At 38.4% G+C, this 25822-nt stretch overlaps 1 protein-coding gene across 7 annotated transcripts in view; it reads right to left on the bottom strand.

Annotated features, from left to right (window-relative positions):
• Nucleotides 1-526: 526 nt before the first annotated feature.
• CCNY (cyclin Y) overlaps nucleotides 527-25822 on the bottom strand; it is a 129325-nt gene continuing 104029 nt past the window's right edge. For all 7 annotated transcript variants that reach the window (XM_055805147.1, XM_055805153.1, XM_013296421.3 and 4 more), the window contains 3 exons: nucleotides 14321-14487; nucleotides 9575-9737; nucleotides 527-3587 (listed from right to left, as the gene is read on the bottom strand). In XM_055805147.1, the coding sequence (XP_055661122.1) occupies nucleotides 3471-3587; nucleotides 9575-9737; nucleotides 14321-14487 (447 nt within the window). In that variant the 3' untranslated portion in view covers nucleotides 527-3470. The remainder of the gene's footprint in view (nucleotides 3588-9574; nucleotides 9738-14320; nucleotides 14488-25822) is intronic.

Genomic DNA, 25822 nt, shown 5'->3' with positions numbered 1-25822 from the left:
CCATAAACGTAAACAGTTCTTCCATCATGGTTTTAGTTTACCTGATAAACTGAGCTAAATAAGCTAAGGGAAACTAAGCCATATATGCCAATCTCTCTCTCAAAAACAGGTAAGGAAAGATAAATAATACAGACAATTCCTGAAAAGGATACCATTACCCTCCTATGGGACAGAATTTTGTATGTTTTTAGCAACAGAAAAAAAATGTATCATTTGAAAGACTGATAGGGTTTGTGGAAGGTGGAAAAGGTAATTTGACTTTTTAATTCTTTTTGCACTTGATCACGTGACTCCAGCGTTCTCAGTCCCAAAGAACAGTGTCTGTCAAAATGACACGTATCACTGACAAAAAATGAAACACAAACAAGTCTGCAAATGGAAACAGGAATTAGGCAAACATGTCTGGGCTGCAGAGGGATGCATGAATAGAAACCCTTACAAGATAATATTCAACCAGTTACCAATGCATAAATGACCAAATGAATGGCCCGCTGGCTCAACATATGCAAATAATTCATTAAGACAATGAGGCTTGAAGGGACAGGTTTATTACATCTCCTACACCTTTTCATTTCTGAGCCGGTGACCAAAGCAGTAAAGAAAACCTCAAAACAGAAAACATTTACAGCAAACTTAGTTTCAGGTTCTGAAGTGAAAAACACAATGTATTTGTGGTGTTAATTAAAACACTATTTGGTTCTTCTCCCTTCTCACACCTCGGGTGAGTCTCTAACCTTGCAATGGCATTTTCCATACAGTAATGCTTAAAAAACTGCACTAAACACAACATAATCCTAAATAATAATTCATTTTTAATTACATGGTATAGAATAACTTGCAAACAAAAGACACTCAATTACGATTTACTGACAGGTACTGTATCTTTTGGCAACCATGGAACAAACCAGAAGAAAAAGCAAAGAATCATTTTATAACCACACGAGGGAAAGAAATGTCCATCTAATTGTAGAGGATTCATACCTCAAAACTCAAACTAAAGAAAAAATCCACACTTACAGCAGATTTTTTTTTAATTCTTAGTGCAAGAAACATAACCAAGTTAATCACAGAATCAGTACTAATTAAGAATATGGAAAATTATCCTATACAGAGGTAGAGTCCAGTGCACAAGGCTAAAACGATATTCAATAGTCTAAACAAGACTGAGCCAGGTTTTATGGAATCCACTTTTTAAAGTATCAGCTGTATGTACATACATACAATAAATAGACTATACAATCTTTAAAGTAGTTTAATAAACTTCACAAAAATTATAGTAGATGCATTGAGATCTTTACATAATCCAAAGTTCATATCTCTATCACCCAAAATGGATAAAACCAATATTCCTGATATCAAGTTAAATGGAAAATAGTTTAGCAAAGTGTTGATAAATCAAAATATCTTACATATTTTAAAGCCTAAATTTACGCTTATAAAGGATGAATTTCAAATGCTCTGAAAATGTTTCTTTTGATACTATCTGTAAAGAGGTTTCAAATGCTGTAATTTGCATTTATATTGTTATAAACACTTTCCTTACATTCCATGTTCAAGGGAAAAATGGACTTGGATACTCACAGTTCTGATGCATTGGCACAACAAGAAGTGATGAGAATAAGATTATTTTAAAGGCCCAAAGACATCAGTAGAATTTATGGACAAAGCCTTCATATCTCAAACCACAGAAATCACATTAGAAAGTTAACAGAAAACTGTTTGGTATTACTACTTCAATCCTGTCAGTGCCTCTCCACCTGGAGGCATCCAATTAGCATTGCACTGGAAATCAAGTGTGTATCTCTGGGCCCCTGGGTCTGCTACAAGCCCATAGGGCTTAATAAAACAAATACAGAATCTTTATGGTTTACCACAGTAGTGCATAAATCAGGGACGTCTGTTGCCATTCATTTCAATGATAGTTGCAAAGAAAATATTTCAGGGAACTGAGAGTTTTCCGCTATATTTTCCTAAACTGTGAAAAAAAAAGAAAAAAAAAAAAAAAAGAAAAAAAAGGGAGTGGGGGTGGGAGTGGGGAAATCACCCTGGGGCGTTATAAAGCACATATGCTTATACTGACAAGTTATTTGCTATAAAAGGTTCTTACAAATTCCAAGGGGGCAACAGCCACAGTAAGAGGGAACTAGTAACAACCACAGAAGAGCTTAATAATCAGAGTTGAAAATCATGTTCACAGTTCAGTTACTTTTAGTTTCTATAAGCACCTATGCTGAAAAACACAAGGGTTTGTATTTTAGCTTCAAAATTGATTCTACTTGTGACAAATACCTTGTTAAGATTTCCATTCTGCTCTTCTACAGGCCTTCTCACTGGAACAATTTTTTTTATTATTTTTTATTTTATACAAACAGACTCACTTTGATTTAAAGTAAACATATAAAAATTGAGAATATTGCTTGCAACAATGGACCTGGAGGTGAAGGAATGAACTAGTCAGGCCATACGAAGAAAAAAAAACAACAACCCAACAAACAAGTCCCTCAAAATGAATTCTGCTAAACTTCTAACGCTATGAAAATCTGCAAAAAGAATCACAAGATCTGTTGCAAATTTCAGAGATTTGGCCCAAGTCTTATCATCATCATCTGAACACTTTAATAACTGTATCTTTATATTAAGGAAAAATAAATGATTCCAAGAACTCAGGAAGGCACACGCACCCAAGTATACTATAAATAAAACACATCATGAAATTATGAAGATCTTCTGATCCCTGTACATACTTTTGGTTCAGCACTATGGTCAAGTTCTCTCTTTTGAAATACAATAAAAGGCATACAAGAAATAACATATGCATAATAATTACGAAGAATAATGCTAGTAAGACAGCTTACAGAGAAAAGTGCAGTGAAAAACCCAACACTATTTATCTAGGGGCTTGTGCTACTGTAAATACAGACTTTGTATTTCCTGCTGTGCAAGGGGAAGAATTTAACCTGGGAAGCAGCAATGAGGAATGCAAAGAACAACAAAAAATAAAAAAGATACTAAGAAAAACCTTTAAGATGGAACTCTCACAACTTCATTCCTCTAGTGCAGTTATCTGACTACATGGTTTGCTTTCATGCTGCCATTTCTCTTCATGAGTACAGCACATTGGAAAATGGCACAGAGTTCTTAAATATTTTTCTGCCTCTACTTCATTTTTTTGTTTCTTCCAAGCACCTGATTTGCTGTTTCCTCATAAAAAGGGTAAAGCTGTTAGCAAAAGTGAGAAAAAAAAAATGTTGCCCATCTTCTCTCCCAAACAGCGATTTCTCCATTTCTCCTTCCACTAGGTATTTTACTCGTGTGCTACACAATGGGGAGGCACTGTAAAGGCAGCTTGACAGATCTAAAAATAAAAAAATCAAAAGTCTTTTTTCTTTATCCCCCCGCCCCCCCCCCCCCCCAAAAAAAAAATGGATGGATGAAACAGTACGTCCGTAGGAATATTCCAGTCTCCTCTGTTAGGAGATAATAGCAGGGGACCATCTAACCACAGTTAGATTGTCAGCACTGACTGACCGTTTCTTTGCAGCTTTCCTGAAGTCCTTATATTTATCTTCACACAGGCGGGAAATGGCCTGTAAGACAAAAGAATGAAAAAACCTCAATAGCATTGACCACAGCTATACAGGGGAATTAAAACTAAATGCAGATTTCTACATATAGGTAGAACTAAAAAAAAAAATCACTTCATTAGGCGAAACACACAGAGAGCTTCTTCCCAAATCGTCTTTCTCATTTCATTAATCTAAAAGAAAGAAACACACTGGCACTGCACTGTTCGTCACAGCTGCTTTTGAAGGACTCAGTGAGCATATTCCAAGCTTTTTCTTTACAGGCTAACCATCACAAATCTCATCGAGGTAGCTGATGATGGTTACCCACTGCTATATGGTAACTTATATAGCACTTCATTGGTGAAAAATCATGGAAAACTCAGAAAAACAACTATAGAAATTGTAAGGATATTTGGAGAATTTATAAAGAGGATGATTATTGTTTTTTTTATTTCCTAAAATGTTTTGTAGTGATTGTATTCTCTACTGATAAATGGTCTGTCAGAATACTCGCCCTGCTTTGCTTACAGAGCTGATGTTTACTTGCCTTTCAGAAGGAGATGGTGATTTCTGTGTGATCAGGCTATCTTATGTGGTGCCAGTGGGAAACATAACTCACATTCAGAACAAATTAATTTGCATTGAAAATACATAGAAATGTTAAAAACCATTTAAAGAGAGAGAAAAACATTATTTAAATGTCAACTCCCATTATACTACACTGGAGTTAGTGCTTTACGTTTCTTCTACTGTTTTTAGCCAAGTTTAAAACAAATATTTATTATGGACCTCGTATGCACAAATATACTCTGCCCTAAAATAGCATGTCTGTTATAGAGTTCATATGGTTGGGACAGGCTATGGCTGGCATCAGTAGGGGTGTTAACTCTGGTGATCAAACATGCAGAACTGCAGAGAAAGCTCACTGCAAGGAGTACTCAAGGTCAAATTAAAAAATAAGGTGAACTAAACCAGGATTTTTATTTACTCAGGTATGCTTTTGAGTGGTGTCTTAAGATAAGGCATTTAATAAAAAGTACTGTACAAACAAAACCAGTACAAGTGTTTGATTATAAAACAAGGCAGTACAAATAAACAGCCTGACTGCTGATCATCAGTTTCTTTCTTGATCTTTATTTTTACAGCACACCAAATTGTAGCACTGAAGAGTCCTTTTTTAATAGTCCTGCAAAGACCAGGGGCAGGTATGACAGAAGTACACTACTCATACATCTGAGAGCAAGTTCACCTAATGCTTTGGTCAATTCAGCCACAAAACATTGGTAAAAAAAAACCCCACCAAACCAAACCGAAAACCAAAACCAAAACAACACAAAGCACACCACCACCACCACCACCACCAAGAAACCAGCTGACCAGCTGTAACTTCTTAGCTGGAAACTTAATTTCCTTTTGTTAAGACCATTCTTGAACTCAGTTTTCTTTCTTGGTGCACATGAAGAGAACAACAGACTATAATAATGCAAATACTCCCGCTGGTTTGTAGACCATAACTTAATTCACTCAAAACTGCTTAACACCACTTTGTTTAATTTAACAAGGAACTCAATGAACTAAGAAAGTTTGTGAATCCTAAATATGACTGAATTGCAACAGATGAAAAGCGTTTAACCATGAAATAACGCACCAAGGTATGGCTTGGCAAATAGGTGTACTGAGGTGGAGCCCAGCTTCTTTCAGCTGCCGTATCAGGCTGTTACCTTAGGCACCAAACAACCAGAGAAGGTAATGACTTCAGAATTGTCTGGTTCACAAGGAAAATTTCTGTTCTGGCACTTGGTCAGACAAGATGAAATTTTGCTTGGAAATGACACAATATCTGGCATCTCTAGGCTCTGGTGATTAATCATATGGATATGAAACACACTAGCTGCTGTTTAAAGCAATCCTGTATCTAAAGACACCTCTTCATTTGCAAATAATTTACAAAATTGACATTTGCAGCCTACCTGGCAAGTTAATCAACTTTAGCATAACATATGGGGAAACAAGACAAAAGCAGAAAATTGTAAATATTTATTATTGTCTTTCAGTTAAAATAAATCCAAATAGCTTATAAACACCTTTCTGACATCTGGTATTTCAGTTGCTTTTATTGCTGGAAAAAGAAACTAATTTTTGGCAGTTGCAAGTGACCGCTTCCCATATGAAATCAAAATGTTCTTAAAAACATCAACACTACCCAACTGTGAAATTTTTTTTGGACTTGGTTGTAGTATCATGTAATCAGCTATAAAAATGCATATGTATACATTCTTCCATTATATATATGCATACAGAACTAGAGGTCCATTCCTCTGCTGAATTATATGACTCTAGATGAGACTGTTACTGGTGAAGGGGCTGAGTAAGGAACAGGGAGCGGGGAGAAAGGCAGTAGTAGAAGTATAAATTTTGGCTGCATGTACATGTTTGTGCAGGGCAGGAATGCATCAGGGCTGGCTATGGTTTCACTGCTAGGGATGCACAAAGGCACACAACCATGACTGCTGCAACACCCCAATGGGCAAACCACTGAGAACTTAGCAGGGGCAGACAGTTCTAAGTCTAAGTCTGGAAGGGTTGTATATAAGGAAGATGTAAAAAAAATAAAATAAAATAAATTTTTAAAATAGCTAGAACAACTAGAAGTTGTGATGATGGGGGTTCTCCTTAATTTATGGAGAATGACAAGAGCAGCAATCAGGTTACTCCTGACAAAAGAGCAGGCGAGTTTTGCTCTCCCTTTGCTTCCTGGCTAAGAAGGTTCTGAACATACAAAACCCACAGGATTGCAATCAATCACTGCGACCATGGGAAGCTGGAGGAATATAAAGATACCTCTCTACTTGTAACTTACTATTTTTCTCCTCTTTTTTGTCTGTTTGATCCATGGGGCTGTACCTCTTTAGGGTCAAGAAAATACAGCACATAGTTCAAAGGGTTTGAACTGTGTGCTCAAGCACTATCCTAACAATAAAAAGCTCAGACAACATACAGTCAGACAGGGAGTGTGCTAATGAATGCCCTTACAAAATCTAGCTTTGAAACGATCACAGTGCTAAGATCACAAGCAGAAGTAAGGTAGACACGTTTTGTACACTTACCCCAAAGAGCAGAATCTGACATATTTAGCTCAGCACACAGGAGAGTAACCAGGTGCAAGAGTAGGAAATTACAAAATAGTGGATTAAGGTTGGATATCCAACAACCTTCTTGGCAGAAAAATCTCCCATATTAGAAAACAGTTCTCAGGAGAAGCAAAGGAAGCCTTGACATTTGACATAATTAAAAGGAAGGAGAAAACACACTACAACATATGCTGGTTGGAACAAACAGTACCGGCAGGTGGACAGACTACATGATCTAATGAAAGGGTATTTGTCATTTTTAACTTGCATGATTCCATACAATGGGAAAAAAATACAGACATAATTAAAAGGAAGGAGAAAACACATTACAACATATGCTGGTTGGAACAAACAGCACCAGCAGGTGGAGAGACTACATGATCTAATGAAAGGGTATTTGTCATTTTTAACTTGCATGATTCCATTCAATGGGAAAAAAAAACCCCAGAGGCATCAAGAAAGTGGTTTCTGGCTACTAGGTGCACTGGTATAACAAATTCAGGACACTTTAAGGCCACAAGCTGATGAAAAGAAAGAAAAAATTACTTTCATTTAGTCATTTCAAAGACAAAGCTGCCTCTTAAGTGTCAATTGTGGGAACATTAGACAAGAAAAAACGTTCACTGCAGATGCTCCAGAAAGCGGTATCATTTCACCTCTAAGCTTATGGATCTTTTCCAGCATTTCCATTTGATGAGGAACAGTATTTACTAGTCCTCTTGGGGCTTTTTTTTCATCACAGGTACGTCAACCTCATGGTATTTGCATACACAAACCAGCTTGAAAACGCAAAAGTAGCAAAAATGTGTTGTAATATAACCATTCCTCTATGCAAGACCTTTTGTGATCTCAAATGCCAGTAAATAAGTTGTTTTAAATCTTAGGACTGAGCAAGGTCCTTTCAGTTTACCACAGAAGGCAAATCCTTTCCCTGCATACATACATTTGCTATGAGTCTGCTGCCTTTCATCACAGACTGCAGCTTTTTCTCTCAGTATCAAAAATATCACAGCCTGTGTGGTACTACATCTACTCCACTTGACAATACAGGCAATTGCTTTAAAAACAGAGAACTCTGGGCTGAACGGCACATGAGAGACCTAGAAAAGTGTGGCAAGTGCATTGATAACTCTTGGCAAGCTAAATGCTTAACTGTGCTCAAGGAACTAGGCTATAAATTATACTGTCAACTGGTTTCAAGGGGACACTAATGAAAATGAAGTATTGACAGGGAACAAGGGAGTTCCCTCCCTCCTGGCCACGGAACAGAGGCAAAGAGGTGGTAGACCAAGCTGGTTTCATAGCAGATATGCTTCCTCTTCCCTGAAGACATCCTTTTGGCTAGCGGCCTGTTTTGCTTACGGCCTACTTCTGCTAGCAGCACAAAGAATCCCCAACATAGAAAATGTTTAATAATATGGGTTTAATGAAAAATATTCCATTATTTATTTTTTAATTTGCCTTCTCTTTAGTTAGTACAGAAAATTCACCAGTATTCTCTGGGTATTTACAATTATTTCCCATTTTCTTGTCTTCTAAGGTGTTAGGATCTATCATTGTTACCTTCATTTGTACCCCACTGTTATACATCGTGTACGATGCAGGCTGACAGTGTTGGGAAACTGTGTACTAAATGCTCTTAAAAAAGTTCTCTTCCCTCAATTTTAATATATGTAATGGCACTTATTCTCAAGACCCCCATAACTCAGTAAACCACCTCTCTTCCTTTAAGATTACAATACTAATTACTTTTCATTTTTTAAGATTCTCTTCAACAGAAACAAAATCTGATGCAAATTTACACCATACTCCATACACAAAGTTACATTCCTATTGAAGCTATCCGTAAGATTTAGAAAGAATATTTAGAAAAAATGAGAAATACAACTTCAGTGAAATCTGCTTTAATTCTTTCTCCACCACTTTCTGCTTCCATTACAGTCACAAACAAGTCAATTAACCTTCCCACGCACCATTTCCTCCCACAAAAACGTGTATAGTTCTGCCTGCCTGCCTATTTTACAGGAGTGCTAGGAGTTTCAGAACATGCAAAGCTCACTCTAACCCACAGGCAAACCACCTCCAGTGCAAAGCTGTTACATAATTAAAGATGTGCGATGTTAAAAGTAGTTAGCATCTAATGACAAATTTCAAAATTAGTAACAAAATGTGTACATACTCATACAACAATGCCCTTATCTGAAAAGCTTCCTATCAGGAAAAACAGATTCCAGTCTTGCAAAAAGCCCACACTTAGCTGATGATTTTAAATTCCTCCTGTGTCTGTGGGAATTCATAGTGCCCTGCACTTCACAGGTCCAGACCATCCCACATAGTGCTTTCTGCACATGGTCTATTCAGGTCTCATCAGCATTCATGACTTATTCACTAAAGATGTGTGCTCATTTCTGGCTTTCCATTACTGAGAAAAACACCACAGGAGATAACAGATTTGGATCCACATGAAGCGGAGCAGTAGCAGATAACAAACACGTGGAATAGTTATTCTCAGCAGTACTTGTTAATATTCTGTCCTTTAAGGCTGAAAATCAGTTCTAAGAAACCAAATGAACACACAAAACCCAGACCGTGAATAAAGTTACTGTAAAACTTGTGGGTACTTCCACAAGGCCAGTTCAGACAACTGGAACTGAAAAAGAATTGGAAAGCAAGAAAAGGTATGAAGCAAATTGGGCCAAAAAGCTGTTCCCATGTCCACAAATACCCAAAGCACAAATCAAAGAGTCATGAAAATTGGGGCATATGATATTCTAATATATCTCATGGGAATATTTTGGAAGAGAGGGAAGAAACAATGGAAAAATCCCAAATCCCCTTATATATTCAACTCAGCAATCTAAAAAGAAGGTGTCTTACCTCAAGTTTATATGCCCTGTCCCTGCTGAGGGGCTCCAAAGGAAAACTCAGGTTGTTCGCTTCTGCCAGGGAACGCAAATCAAAATAATACTTGGCATAAACACTGGAGGGAACATTAATATTGAACTGCAACAGCTCAAGAAACTGGCGTTCCAGCTCATTCCTGTAGAAAGAAGATAAATATGGAAACATATTTCAGGCTGTGCATTCTGAATGTAATTTACTTTAAATTGCAAATGGTATAAAGTAAATTCATTTCTTATTCTTGCTAGATGCAATTATCTTAGCCTAAGGTCTGACCTAGTCTACCAAGTTCCATTGATGTACATATGCCAATGAGTATGAAAGATGATGCACCTTGCAGCTGCTACTGTGATGCCAATTAAATCCAGACACAAACTTTTGCTAGTGGAAGGGCACCTTTATCAGTTTAGCTCATAAAATCAGGGCAAGAAAAGCTAGCAGGAAAAAAAATTTCTTGTAGTTACTGCTGTGCCTCCACTAGGTGGATCTGCACACACACCTATGCAATCACGAAATGCAGACATGCCCTAAATTTGTCTCTCATAAATGCTGCAAATTACTCTAACACCTAAATCACTGGATAACTTATTTACTTTCTTCAACCTTTCATAATCAATCATTCAGAACTAGTCACAGGAAACCTGAATATTTCAGCATACTGTCTTGTCTTTATGAAAAGAATGAAGCAATTTTTCTCTAGGTCGTGCAATCAAAATTCATGGTGGTGATTGCTGTTTTTCAGTACCTACAACAAATGTGTCTGTCAAAATACCTGTAGCAACAGAGGTTCTGTTTGAGCTCCCACCCTATGAATACTTTGGTATAGCAATACATTATTACCTACACCAGTAGATTAAAAAGGAAGCTAAGAATTAATCTAATTAACAAAATCAAGGACTGGAAATCTTCATAAACTGTATGGTAACTACACATCCTACATAATAATTATACAGGGACATAGGATATATTCAAACAGTGATTTCAAGATATAAGAAATAAAAAAAATAAATGTGTGGTAAAAGTTGTACATATTTGCTGAAAAGTATAGGACTGCACAGCTGTGTTACCAGCAGGTATTGACTGACTACGATACTGCATTTAAATTACATTTTGACTGCAGTGTAAATGTGCAAGGAATGTGCAGGCAGTTGACAACAGAAGAGGAAGGATCTGAGGATAAAAATAAAAAGTACTGGTACAGCAGTTTTTCAACACCGATTTTTCACCTTCTCACTCTTTACTCTTACATCACACTTACATCATAAGCATTGTCCTTCATTACCTTCACACACTCTCTGCCAGAGTTCTGTGTTTATGTAATGATAAATATTAACATTAAAAGACTATCCAAAAGTTGAATATGGACTCTTTGGCAAGAATTCACATTGTTGGAAGATTCTAGCTTTTAAAAAATCCAAATTAAAAAAGTTACATTTTAAGACGTCTATCAATAAATACAGAAGATTATCTTTAAATATCCTTTTATACTGCCAAGATTTTATTTTCTGCAAACTAAGCCTAGAGATCTATGTTAATGGATAATGTAAAGCCTATTTTAATGGAGAAAAACATTGGCTGCACCTCTTCTGAAGACCTTCCCCAAATCTTTAAGAAAAACACATAGCCTCAGATTCTCACTATCCTCTAGCTCCCAGATTGAAGGTTAAGATCAGCAGACTAACTACAGCTGAGAAAGAACAAAACCCCCGCCACGTATTTCTTATTTGAACTAATGTGATTTAACTAACCACCATATCCTTCTTCCCCCACACATCTACAGTAGGCTGCTTCAGCACGTGCTTTCCCACACCCTCTCTTCAAATTCACACAAAAATTTAAGGTAATGATACATACATGACTATAGATACATACTGCACTTCATCCTCCCAAATCCTCTGTTAGCTTTTAGGCACAGTTGAATGCACTGCTGGTGACTTACAAAACACTGAAAAGTCTGCACGATGTTTTTTAAGATACACTTATGCTGGATGATTCACAGCACTTGAAGATTTTGACCTAGAGTTTTTCTGCGTTATTAATACAAACAACAGAAGCCCCCATCTTATACAGAACTAGACCCTTCAAAACCACAATACTGTACTATCCCAACTACCTGAAAAATGAGGAAGGAAAAAAAAAAAATCCAACACACTAGGCAAAGGAGGGAAAAAAAAAATGGAAAAACTGTCAGCAGGAATATAAACATCAGGTCATCAAGCACCAAAATCTTTACTACAGGATACACAAGGAGCCCCAAACACAAAGCCCAATGAGCCGAATCACCAAGCACCATATAGAGAGCACAGGCTCCCCCCTAAGGTTTCTGGTTTTGCAGTTTGTGAGAAACCTCGAATCTTGAAGAAAAAGTTAAGAAGCTAAAAACTTTGAGGGCAAGGACTCATCACAGTCTGGCTTAGGGAATGCGCAGTGCAGAAAGAGGGCTGATGTTAGCATGGGAGCACGGGTCTGCCATGTGAGTAATGGTGTTACATAGCTCAAGTGCAACTCCTAACAGTAGCACCATCACATGTGTTTGTCAAAAACAATAACCTCTTTTTTTGTTTCCTTTCACGCCATCACAGTATGCCTCATCACCTGCCTTCAAAAAAAGCCCTGAGAATCAGCGATTTCCAAAGTTGTATTTATAACCATTCCTGATTAATACTGTCATACAGCACAGTCAAACCTGTCAGTATGCTTCAAGCTGTTCACTACTCTACTTCAGCTTGTCCCAGCTTCAGAAACACTTTAAAATCTCCCAGATTTCCCTTGGAGGAGAAGTGAATGGAAGGAGGCCCTTATAGCCACTGAGTAACCAACAGCATGAAAAAAGGATCAAGGGAAAACTGGCTTAGCAAAATCATTCAGAAAACGCTCAAAACAGTCAAAGAAGCATTATCACATTGTTTTGCATGGAGTAACATTGCACACAGAAATGTGAAGGGCCTTATTTTAGCTTCTTGACCACCCCCACCCCCCTACCCCTTTTATCTTGGAAACCTCATTCTGTCTGGGTTATGTGGCAAAAGAAGTATCTTCAACCATCCTTAAAGTAGCTTACATATTTAAAGCAGATACTGAAATGGCATTATGTGGTATTTCCCACCTCTATTTTGAAATGAGAGTTTTACCCGAAACTAATGAGAGTACCTACAGCATACCACAGAAACGCAAGACTCGTGTTTTTCACTTTGACTTAGGGAAAAAAAACCCCACCTTATTACAAATTGCTTGTTAACACAAGATTTAGAGATAACAATATTTGAACAATGACAGCTACTCACAATTTATGTCTTATCTGGCTGTGTACAAGCATGCTTAATTTAAAGCAATCAGCTGACTCCTAACATTCAACCTTTCCCTCACAGATTATTTTTGGACTAGCTATAAATCTGACAAACAGTGAACTATTAAGAAACTAAATTAAGTCTGCTTTAGCAGAAATGCTTGGCCTTTCACTACTTTGAGATTGCAAACTGAGATTCACAAAACATTCTGTCTGTACAAACATTTCTCCTCATTTAATTCCCTCCTCCCAGAGTGGTCATCCACAGCAAAGTCTCTTCAGTGGCTGCGATCCTGACTTCAGTTGAGTTAAAGCCAACACAAGTCTATATACTTCTCACTACACTTTGCTTAAGAGCTTTGAAACACACAGATACTGTACCAGAACATCTTTTTAATAACTTTATCGTTATTACTTCTTACAAAAAATGATGTGCAACAGTAGACTGAAAACATGACTCTCCAAATGCATGAGCTACAGTGGCCTGTTGAGGCATCTGCCCCCATCCTGGCACCATCCCAGCGCCAATTCCACCTGCAGCCCTCCCAGTACCGCTCTCGCACGCGCACCAGCTCAGGAAAGGGCACTTCGGAAAGTGTCCGTGGTGTGTGACTCCGCCCTGAATGCACAAATGATACAAACACCAGGCACTTCAGCCAATGTATGTGATACCAGCCAGCCAACCCAACAAAAAAAGCACTTGATTATTTAGCAACATGAGCATTCATTTTAGTGTTTGTAAACATCAGGTTTTTAATTGTGTTTGTTGCTACCAAAGTTCTTTTTATTACTGCTGGAATATACTTTTACTACGACTCAGGAATAACCAGCCAGATATCACAACGCCCTGTGCTGTTAAAATATGCACTTCTTAAAAATGCCATCGGATAAAAAAACATGGAAATTTCTCTTTGCAAGTTAAAATACTGGATTTTTAACATCTTGGAAATGAACTCAGCAGGATATGGGGACGGGGGGAAATCCCAAAAGCACTAATTTTGAATAATCGCAATAAATAGGTGGGTGATCATCTAAAGGTTATTAGGATTACAACAATATTTTTTCCTGCCTTACATGTTAGTCTACTGTCTGTATGAAGAACCAGCACAAGAGTAAATGTTGCTGAAGTGAATATATGCAGGCTCACTGGGCGTGGGTTTTTTTGTCAACTCATACATTTAAATATTCTGCAGGTCTGTTTTCATCACTGTGCATGAACATCCAGTGGTAAAATACACTTCAACGAGAAAACAAAAATAATTCATGTCTTCTGTGTAAGCAACTGTCAAGGAGACCTCATGCCATCTATCAGTATCCACCATGTTTAGATACAATGCAAATATACAAACTTCATATAATTTATGAAAGAATTTCCTGTCCCCCTCATACACACAGATCATAGCATTCATTGACAAAGATAAACATATTGCACTCACATGTCTTCGACTGTGATATCTTTCAGGATCTGGCAGTAATCCACGTTCCACACTGCCTGGTCATCCCAAACTTTGGATGCCAGCAGAATTGCACCCAGTACAATTCGCTTCCAGTTTGCTGGACAAATATCTATCTCTGCATAAGTTAAAAGCCTTTCAAGATATACCTGTGGAAACACATTAAAATCAAGACTTAATTATTTTGCTATTAGGTAGAAATGAAAATCATTCTTATAAACCCGTTACAGTAACTTTAAAACGGTAATCTGCTCTCAGGAAGATTCTTTTATGAAAGATGTAGGTTTCAATACATACATTTGTGCCAAGCTCAAGACTGGGAGTGATAAATTCATTTTTTAGTTGGCTGTTGCCTTCTGATCATACTACTAAAAACCCCTGCTATTTTTCTGCTTGTAACTGTTGGTAACGTAGGCACATATTAGAATGAATTCAAATGATAGCTTAACTAAATTATTAAAATAAAAATGTAAACAATAAAATGCTAATTACTAATGAGGAAGGCAAGGGTACACTAGCAGTATAAGTTACTAGCTATCGTACAAACAACTATACTTGTAATTTACAGACAGTTATCAGATACGGCATCATGTCATGCAGGGCCCCTCTGGCGAGCCAGTGTGAAGAGATTCTACAGGCACCTATGGGACAGGTGGAGAAAGAGCTACCACAGAAACAGCAAGCTGAAGAGAGAGGAAAAGTGTGTGCTAAGAAGGTAATTCATAACAGTTCCCTCTGGATCGTTAAGATCAAATAACAGTAATCCTGCTGGACCTACAAGAACTGACAGCCTCGGGACACCACCGCCTGCCCAAGGCCACCACCACAGGCGAGCACCACCAGAACTCACATAGCCCACACCTCGTCCAGGAGGGGGGTGGGCACCACTTACAAAAACTACAGGATTAAATATGCACACCTGATGAAACAAGGGACGCTGGAGGGACTTTCTGAAGGCCCACCAATAAGCTGCTGGGGAGGCAGGGTGTATAGCACGACCCTCTGCTTCCAAACCCAGAGTTAGGCTGGCCCCCCCGCTGGGGGGAATTCGCTGGGGGGATTCCGGGGGAATCTGTCAGGGATTCACGGGAGCCATTACGTCAACGGGCTGTGTGAACAGTACCTGCTATCAGTAACAGCAGCTCAATTACATTAGTAATACCAGACTGACAAACCAAATGCATTCGAAGAAACAGTGGTTGGGGGTGATCTGTGTGCCCCCCTACCCTATCCCCAGTTAGGGACGGGGAAATAACAATTCTGAATGCTTACATGCCAGGTGAACAATACCCAATACTTCTGCAAGCCACAACATTTAAACACTTCATATACTACCTGAGGGGACACATAATAAATCCCCTGCAGTCTAAGTTAATGTTTATTAGCACCTAAACCCAAAGAATAGCTAATATATCCAAAATTCAGCGTAGGATGCAGGCTGGTAGGGATTTGATGGGAAGGGGAAAGGGGGGGACGTAGGGGAAAAACTTTTACAACCCAGAACACCTCACTTGTAATTTTCTATAAGGATGCACACTCACACAAGCACACAGAGGTCTTTCAGTGGATTGTGCTTCTGGAAAGTCTAGCAGTAGCAGAAAATATTACATACTTAAAAAATAATAATTAATGTATTTTGAAGCTCATGTATTTTTATGAGTCAACAGTAATATCAAGGCCAATTATATCCTTCGTATGGTTTTGTTCACTGATTTTCACAATTACAATTTGTACAAGTAATTAAGAGTTTGGTACAAGATCATAAAAAACAGTAGACAGCTGTTGTATAATTTAAAGTTTTACAGAAAAAAAATACATTTTATGAAAAAAATATTAAACATCTGAATATGTGTACACAGATATTCAGCCCACAAAATGAACTGTCCCAGACACTCTGCAGTATAAATGGTGTATTGAGCAAGATAATCACGGGAAAAAATACACAGTATTAGACAACTTTCATTCAAAGTGCTCACCACAAAGTATAAGTTCTTTGCTTCCTACTCTTACTGAAGGAAAATAAAACTCAAGTTACGGTGTCTGTAATGGTCACTAATACAGTTGTATTACAATGAATTCATGTGTAGTAAGTATAAAATTTTTCTCCTCAACAGACCAATCTCTCCCAAGCGACAGGCTTCTCAGTCCACTGTGAGGTTGTTCCAAACAGGTTTCACTGCACTCTTCTGGCAATGATTTAAGGAAAAACAGGTGCAGTCATTTATTGAGTTAGCAAATTCTGCTCTGATTCAGAAACAAATTTTTTTTACTGCCTCCACTAGCATCAAGGAAGTGGAGTTGTTCTGCAGTTTTGCTTCTCACCCGTGGAACAACTTGCTGTGCATGAAGGAGCAGAACTTGAAACTGTAAGTGCTTCAACATGACAACACAGACACACTTACCGAAACCAACAATTAGTCCCGATACGCTACTCTATAAAAATACGGGTTTGCATTTACTGAAAACCAACCTATTCTTCACACCTTGTAATACATCTTATAATACCCTCTTCATTGCATTGTGATAAAAAGTAATTAGGTGGTTACATAGGCTGCTAGAACTCTTACTAAAAAAGTCTACACTGACTGACAAACTAGCAGGTTTTATGAGATACTCTGATGAAAGTACAATATACATGCAAAATACTACACCTACCTGAAAGACTGTATATTTTATAAAAACAGAATACTGCTTGAGATTCTGAAGGGCCAGCATTTTGTTTTAAATTTTAAATACCTTAACCTATTCTTCTATAGACACTGAAGGAAATTTGCTTCTGCTCTAACAGAAGAAATACAGGGCTGCTAAGAAAACTGAAAACATTGTTTTAAAATAATGTTTTGTACTTACCAATTTAAAACATTTTTAAGATGAATTATGAATGATTTATAGGTAATTACTAAAACCCACAAAACATTTAGAAAAGATTTATCCTAAGTTTTGGGGTATCTGTACCTTCAAAAAATACTGGACTAACTTTAAACAAGTCACAACTACTAACGTAAAAGGAGTGTACATACAAAATAGCAGATGTACAGAAATCTTATTTGAAAATCGTGATTTCACTGATACTACTAATGCCAAAATAGTTTCAACAAATTTTTGAAATCACAGAATATTCAAAAAGTCTGAATAGTTACAGTATATTGGATACTACAGACTGGTCAAATAAAAAAAAAGTATCAGTAAAAGACCTCTGGTGTTCTCACTTCCCAAAAGGTTCTCTATTTTTCTGTGTTAATGAGGCATTAACCTTAAATCTTGTTTATGACACTTTGTTGAACTCAAGCTACATCACTAGGCACAAAAAGACAAGCATAATAAACATTCAAAAATCTATGAAAACAAAGTTATACTCAGCTACAAAATCAGAATATTTACAGCATAAAACCTCACAGATGGAACTGTTGCTTTTAAGTTTTGTTCCTTAAAAAATTAGAAACATTTAAGTAGCAAGGTATCATAAAACTAAAGCTCATTTTTTCAAAAGGCCAGATGCCAGACTCCCGAATACACCACTTCTTCTTTAGTTACAGTTTGCCCCGCCTGCCATTCTAAAGCTGAAGAAAACCATAACACGATCCTATAATACTGTAAAACACAATATCACTAATTGTTCAAAGATTTATTTCCCTTCATAAGGAAGGCAAAACGCTATTTAAGCACAAAATCAAAAATTCCAAATTATATGTCAAGCTCATTATTTAAAAACAGTTTGACTTTTCAGTTAAAGCATCACTCTGAAAAAATTTTGGTGTATAAAATTTGGTATTGGGAGACCACAGAAACACAAAGCTTAGTAAAATGGTGGCACAACGATCTCACCAGAGGCTGCACTACCTGACCATTCCGTTTAAAAGGCCGCCTTTTGCTTTCCAGGCAGCCTGTGTAAACAAACCCCTTACATACTATACCACAGAAAAAAATGTATTTAACTTAGCAAGCTAAACTGCTCCTTAAATTACGAACAAACAGCATTCCCTGGAATTGTCCCTAGGAAGCAAAAGACTTCTTTTAAAGCAATACACCATACTAATGCAGGGAGCTTTGTAAGCAGAAAGTGTATGGAAACCATAGTATCATTCCACTCTTAAATTAGGAGATTAACTTAATTTGCTTCACATCAGTGCTGAATTTAACCCTTTATTGCCAATGCAAACCTCTTAAATTTCAACTTCCCACAAGCAGCTTTAGTAATATTGAACAGATACATAAAGCATACAAAAATCAGAAAATAATATCCTTTCTTAGGTACAGCTCCAGCTTAGAAAGAGAAAGAAAAAAAAAAGTGGTGGTAGAAAAAAAACAAGTAAGGATTTTGTTCTGGGCTCAAATTCAAAGGCATTTAGAGAGGAAAAAGTAAACGATAAGAACAAATAAGAATTATATTGTAAGGAAGGACATGAAGGAGAATAATTTATAACAGATCAGAGAATCAGACAATCACAGAATGGTAAAGATCACCTAGTTCCAACCCCCCGGCCATGGGCAAGGACACCTCCCACCAGCCCAGGTTGCTCAAAGCCCCATCCAGCCTGGCCTTGAGCACTGCCAGGGATGGGGCATCCACAGCTTCTCTGGGCAACCTGTGCCAGTGCCTCACCACCCTCACAGTGAAGAATTTCTTCCTAAAATCTAATCTAACATCTACCCTTTCTCAGTTTCCGCCCTTGTCCTGTCACTACATGCCCTTGTAAAAAGTCCCTCTCCAGCTTTCTTGCAGGCCCCTTTAGGTACTGGAAGGTGCTATAAGGTCTCCCCGGAGCCTTCTCTTCTCCAGGCTGAACAACCCCAACTCTCTCAGCCTGTCTTCATGGGAGAGGTGCTCCAGCCCCCTGATCATCTTCATGGCCCTGCTCTGGACTCGCTCCAACAGGTCCATGTCGTTTTTATGCTGGGGACCCCAGAGCTGAATGCAGTACTCCACGCGGGGTCTCATGAGAGCAGAGTGGAGAGGGAGAATCACCTCCCTCAACCAGCTGGTCACACTTCTTTTGATGCACCCCAGGATACGGTTGGCTTTTTGGGCTGCAAGGGCACATTGCGGGGTCATGTTGAGCTTCTCATCAACCAACATCCCCAAGTCCTCCTCAGGGCTGCTCTCAATCCATTCTCCATCCAGCTCGTATTTGTGCTTGGGATTGCCCCGTCCCAGGTGCAGGACATTGGACCTTGCACTTGGCCTTGTCAAACTTCATGAGGCTCACATGTGCCCACCACTCAAGCCTGTCAAGGTCCCTCTGGATGGCAGATGACCTTACACACCAAAGTAAAAAGGGAGCAAACACTTGCTACTACCTTCCCACCAGCAAAGAATTTTTAAAGCTAGTTTCTCAAATAAATAGGAGCTTGATAAGAGACTATTCTTATACCACCTTTGTTACCATATTTGAGCATCTTCTAGTAGTATGTTGAGGGATATGAATAATCACTCTTGAGTCCTTGGTGATAACTTGGGCTTAACTCCAGACATACTGTTTGCTGGAGGCTCTGTATCATCATCCAAAGAAACTGGAAATGATAAATACCTCGCAAGGAGAAAGGTTTTTGGCTCCTTTCTTGAAAATGCTTTAAAAGACAGCATTATGTTTTGTTCACTTGCAGCGTCCTCCCTGACTCAGTCTTGGGTTTTAAGTGTGTGTGTTCAACTAAAAGAAGCCAGAAAAAGAACAAGACTTCTTCCTGCACCAAACATTTGTAAAAGTGTATTGAGGTCCTCGGCTAATGTGGGAATATCCCAAAGATACACCTACTGTCACATTGGTGTAGTTCTTCAACTTTCAACCAAGCTCACTCAGTTGCACAGAGTCTTCATTCTAGCTCTCCCTAGCTCCAGTTTGGAGAGAACAAGGTGACTCTACAGAGAAAAGGCTGGTACGTACTGGAGCTCTTGCCGTACTGACGTAGAGCAGTATACATACAGCCAAGCGAGCCCTGTCTCCTATGCAAATGTGAGAAAGTTCATTATCGCTAACAAATGGAGCTCTTGAGCACTGTTTCCATCTCAGAGCATTTCAGTATACTAGGCCCAGACACCAAGATTTTGACTTTGATGAGACATCAGAGTAAAAAGGAGAGGTAGAGTCTGCCACACACTTGGCAGCCTACACTACTGCAGGGGGATGCTTCTGGCTGCTGCAAAGATGTGCTGAATCGGTGCAGACTGTTGGAGAAGGGCCAGGTGGCTCTCAGCCTGTTTGAAGAGGAAGGCTGGTGCGTGGTTAGTCACTACGCTACTCATCCCAAACAAACTCGTGGCTGGTGGGAGAACAGCACCTGCTTTTGCTGGCAAAAGCGAGCAAGTCTTCCCACACACAGGGGCAGGCATGCTCCACCTCATTAAAAAAAAAAAAAAAAAAAAAAATAATCACTGAAAATGTTGACCCTCTGTCTAAGTGTGACATATGGAAATGCCATTTGTATGCAATTATGTCTATACATTGAACAGTGTATTTAAGTACAGGGGTCATCTTAAATATGGGGTTTGTATCAAACAAACTTGGGATTCTGTGTACACTATGCGGTTCAGTATAATTGTGTGTTGTAATGAATTTCACTGGCTTAATTTTCAAAAGCAAAACACTTTCTGCATTTTCTTCAGGACTAGCTCCTGTAAAGTCATATAATAAAGCTGAATGTTAAAAGCTCAGCATAGAAAAGAATATTGTAACTTGTATCCCCGAATGATGTAAGAAATTTACTTATACATCAAAAGTCCAAAAAATGCAGAAGAAAATGTGACAAGCCTTTTATTTTATTTTTATTTTTTAAACAAGTCTGAAAACCTCATCTCCTCTGGATTATTTCAGCAGGTGTTCCTTTATAGAACCAGATCTAATAAGATTTTAGTATCTAGAAGACATAAGTTAAAATAAATGCCATGATTTGCCATCACCCACTTTTAGCAGCTGTACCCATGCTTAAAAATGAAATTAAAGCTTAAAACAAATTGAAGCTGTTATCTCAATATTACTTGTTTACAATTTAATATATCCTTTGCAGCGCCTCTTCTGAAAGCAAGCTTTTGTGGCAAAACATTTGCGCACTTCTCTATTAAACATCCAGAAGTCGAATCCCAAAAGGACAAGAGATTTATTCTGCCTTAATACACCTTGTTCTCCTCAACCACTTCAATAGCTTCCAAGAGCCATCTTCATCACACGTATCATTGACCCACTTAATTCTATGACTGTATGTTTATAGATTTTTCACAGAATGATAACAAGACTATTTAAATAAAAGATGAAAGTAACTGATGTGACATTAGCAGAAACACTCAGTGGCTTCAGTCAAACGTAACATTCTGAATTTTTCACACCTTGCAAAGAACAAGTATAACTCAGTGTTAATACCAACAACACTACAATCTTCAAAACTAATTTCTAACATAATTCCTAGCTGAAAAGGAAATGCAATTCTGATCTGGAAAATACCAATGGACATTGGTCCATCAATACATTTTTACTTACAAACAATACCTCAGAGTCTGATACCTCCATTGTTAGTCTACTGTGCTTGTGAATGAACCACACGGTTTTACATGACTGTCAGTCTAACAAGCTTTCATGGACAACACTTGCACCTCATGGGCAACATTTTAATAACCTGAGTACACATCAGAGGATACACTGCACAGAATTAAGATTTCAGAAGAGCAATACTGGATTATTATTTTCCATCACTTCCCACAGATTCACACCAAGATTTTGCAACAATTGACCTTTACACTTGGAGTATCAGCAAATTATTATTTAATCATAAGTGAAACCAATTGGGTGATCTGCTTTTGTTAAGAATTCATTTACCTGACTTAAGAAGAATTTAATTCTATTAATTAAAACTACCACTCTGTGGGTATAGATAATCCCAAATTTGCTTCGAGTTCAATGAACTCTGGAGAGGTCCATTAACTTAAACGCAGCACCACAGGAATGTAGTTAAATGGCTTCCAATGCCATTTCAGGTCCAGAACCAATTCGTTTCAGCATGTATCTTGAGCTCATAAATCTGCCAGACCCAAACTGACTCCATGCTGACTTAGTTTACATGCCTCTGATGTTAACTCCCAGGACTTGGACTTGCAATAGCACGGTAGAGAAACATTTAGCCATCCATTATCACCGCTAGTCCTGGGGGGCCCTTTTTATCCAGACACAGAACGGCTACATGGCACAAACTAACAGGATCAGGAACAGCATCCAAGCTCCAGCAGCGCTGCTTGAGCAGAGCCACTGCTGAGCCAGAACTAAACCCCGGTATGATTATTTGCAGTTGGGTGCATCCATCCTAGATTTTCCAAGTGTCTGATAGTAACCAGTGTTGTCCCAGTTATCTAGATGTCCCGCTCCCCATGATCCTGGATAGCAGAGTGTTGGTTACACAACATCCCCATCAACAGAACATGAATCCGTTTGAAGAAATTGAAAACTAAAGATAGTATTTACGAGTTCAGTTTTAATTAGTATGAAACAGGATCTCATTTTTTTCCATCTCAGGGGACATTACAGCATACTTTGTATATTATATAATAATCTCAAGTAGAAAGAAAGGTTAAAACATTGGAGAAGGTTTATTTCCTCCCCCACTCACTCCCACCCCTTCAGGAGGATATATACCAAATATGAAAGCATCAAATAATTTCATTCAATATTTCATAATCCAAAGGAATACTAAAATTTTATCAAAATCTTGCTGTGGAGTCTTACAGAAGTTTTGTTTCTCTTTCTTACTTCATTCTGAATCTTGTTCAACATTAACTTCCAATGCAGTCTAAGCATCCAAAATATGGTAGTAAGTTTTTTAGGCTTCCCTAAAACAGTGGAGCAGGTTTTTGTGTGAAAGTTATGAAATTTCCATCCTTGGAGAAATTCAGAACTCAACTGGTCAGGCCCTAATAAGCCTGATCCAGCTGGTCATGCTTTTAGAAGAGGCCAGACCAGATGTGAACCCCAGAGGTCCCTTCCAACCTAAATTATTCTGTAATTATATCTGTCTGAAGTACTAGAGTTTCCTGTGGTGCAACATGGAGAGGTCAGAAGCTGTGCACTGCCTCCAAGGAGGCTAAGTGGAGTTTCAGTAAATCTCAGCACACTAAAGAAATGGGCAATCACCAAGGTATGTCACTGACATTTCTAGAATACTTCTGAATTTTGAGGCAGCAGCAACAGGAAAACATCTTTTCTTATGCTGCTTTTATATTGCTTTATGTCAAATTCTATCTCTATTTTACCAATAAAACGCTAGTGGCTTTAATTATTTCTCACTGGATTTACACTGACAGGAAGGAGACTATGTTCTCAGTATTTTAGTTACCATAACTGAAAATGTGCAAATGAACGTGTATTTGCAATAACCTCATTCCCAGCCTCTCCCATTTAAACTCCGTATGTATCCACTAGCTAACCCACACAAGCTGCAGGAGCACAGAATAACTAACAGAGACAGTTTCCATCCCAAGACATCATGAAGAAATACACAGTCCTTCCTCTTTAATGAGAAAACTTCAGTGTGTGCCACAATGCCTTGAACCTAAGAAGATACTTGTACAGAAAAAATTATAATTGGTAGTGGGTGCCATATAGCCAAATTACTGCTCACATCCAATCACTAAATTGCCATATGTGCTGTTCTAAGCAAACAGCCAGTTCCCTACCACAACTCTCCAGAAATAACTGTGCTTTGCAGTTGCCCAGCTGGGTATTTAAAATGTTCCACAGAAGTCTGGTGCCATCCGTTCGGTGGAAAAGGACATCACATCATCGTGGTCCCTGCAAATTCATCCAATTTTTATTTTTGAGACCAAATGTTGAAAAAGAATAAGAGAGTCACAAAACTCTGAAAATGTGAACAACTGCGAAGTACCACTGCAGATATTTATAGGAAACACTAATGGAACTGAGAGAAAAGTCACCCATCTCCAGGTTTACCCCCCGATTCACTCATTTTAAGACGCAGTTCTACAATACAAATAAAATGCTCTCAAACTACTAGGCAACATTGACTTTCCAGTCTAAAACCAGGATCAGTATTCATTCCTTGCCTACACAGAAACCTTTAGAGATGCATCAGAAAACAGACACTTATTCTGTAACTGAACGTTCTCTTCTCTTGAGGATTTAAAAAAAAAATTCCCTCGCAATCTCCAGCTTGAACGTTCTGTTTTTATGAAGTGTAGGCTTAGCAGGCCTAAAGCAAGGCTTGACTAAACAGACATTTAAGAATTAACTGATAATCATTCATGTGTTGCATGTTACACTGTAGTCGAAAGATGAGAACAGCCGTAAAACCAGGGACCAGAATCTGAGTTTTCTGCGCCCACCAGTGCTTGGAACACAAGTATGAAGCCCCTGGTCCTCTCGGTCTTCTCTGGAGCATACCCTGACACATGGCCAGCTGCCAAGGGGCTCAGGGTCCACAGCACGGGTGGAGAGACCTTCTCTCTGTGCCTGGAGACCTTCTTCAGATGTGGCAAAGTGGTGGGCTTCGGCCACCTCCCAGGGAATGCTTGAAGCCCAGGACAAAGGTGGACACCAACAATACTGGATACACACAACTTTCCCCATGGGTTTCTTACACAAGGTGGAGCCCAGCTTCCAACGCTTTGCTTTGCTCACCCAACTGCTCTCATGATCCCTTACAGTCGCTGGTTGGAGAATGACAACGTCAAACCAGGCAATAAACAGTATTTTGCATTGTACTCTAAGGTCTTCAGAGGAATCTGCATCTTCTCTTAGATGCACGAGGGTTGGTATTCATTCTGGGCCAGCTGAAAGAGACCTCTGGCTGCAGATCAAGTGTCTCCACGGACTCTAATCACTTTCCTGTTTTTGTTTTCTTTTAAAGTATCAATTTTTGGTACTTCAATTGAAATAGGAAAAGAAAAGGTATTTTATCACCATGTAAAAGTAAAAACATCTCAGCGAAAGAAAACTCAGATAAAAGCTTTCTCCTTTCCTCCACAAACACAGAAAACAAAATTTTCCTCAAACAGTGTAATTTTCACAACACAGTTCAAAATTCTCTCTCTACCTAGTCCTAGTTGCTGAAAATGCGACTGAACAGTACAATAAGAACTCAGGAACATCTGGCTGGATTTAATTAAAACCCTATTTTTCATAAGCAGAATTTATTCTTGCGAACTTCAAATTTCAAATTTCTCAGTATCAAATCCTCTCGGTCACAGTATGAACTTTGCAACATACTTCAAAAGCATGCTCCTCTCAACTTCACAGAAATCATTCAGCTCACGCACTGCACGTATTTACATATCACGGTATCTGATCAGTCTACAGCATACAGACCTAGCACCTTTGCCTATTTGCAGATGCAAAAGTTATCCTCTGAAACTACTAAGGACACAGAAGTGTATCAGGAGCCATAGATTTAGACTATTTGCAAAAAACCCTCAGAAAGTCATACCAAGGCAAAGCAGAAAACGTGGACCAGTCTCCTCTTCAGGTCTAGTTAATAGGATTGTTTTTACAG

The sequence above is a fragment of the Falco peregrinus genome, chromosome 5, assembly GCF_023634155.1.
Source record: "Falco peregrinus isolate bFalPer1 chromosome 5, bFalPer1.pri, whole genome shotgun sequence".
NCBI classification, from domain to species: domain Eukaryota; kingdom Metazoa; phylum Chordata; class Aves; order Falconiformes; family Falconidae; genus Falco; species Falco peregrinus.
This window is presented reverse-complemented; position numbering and strand designations above follow the sequence as displayed.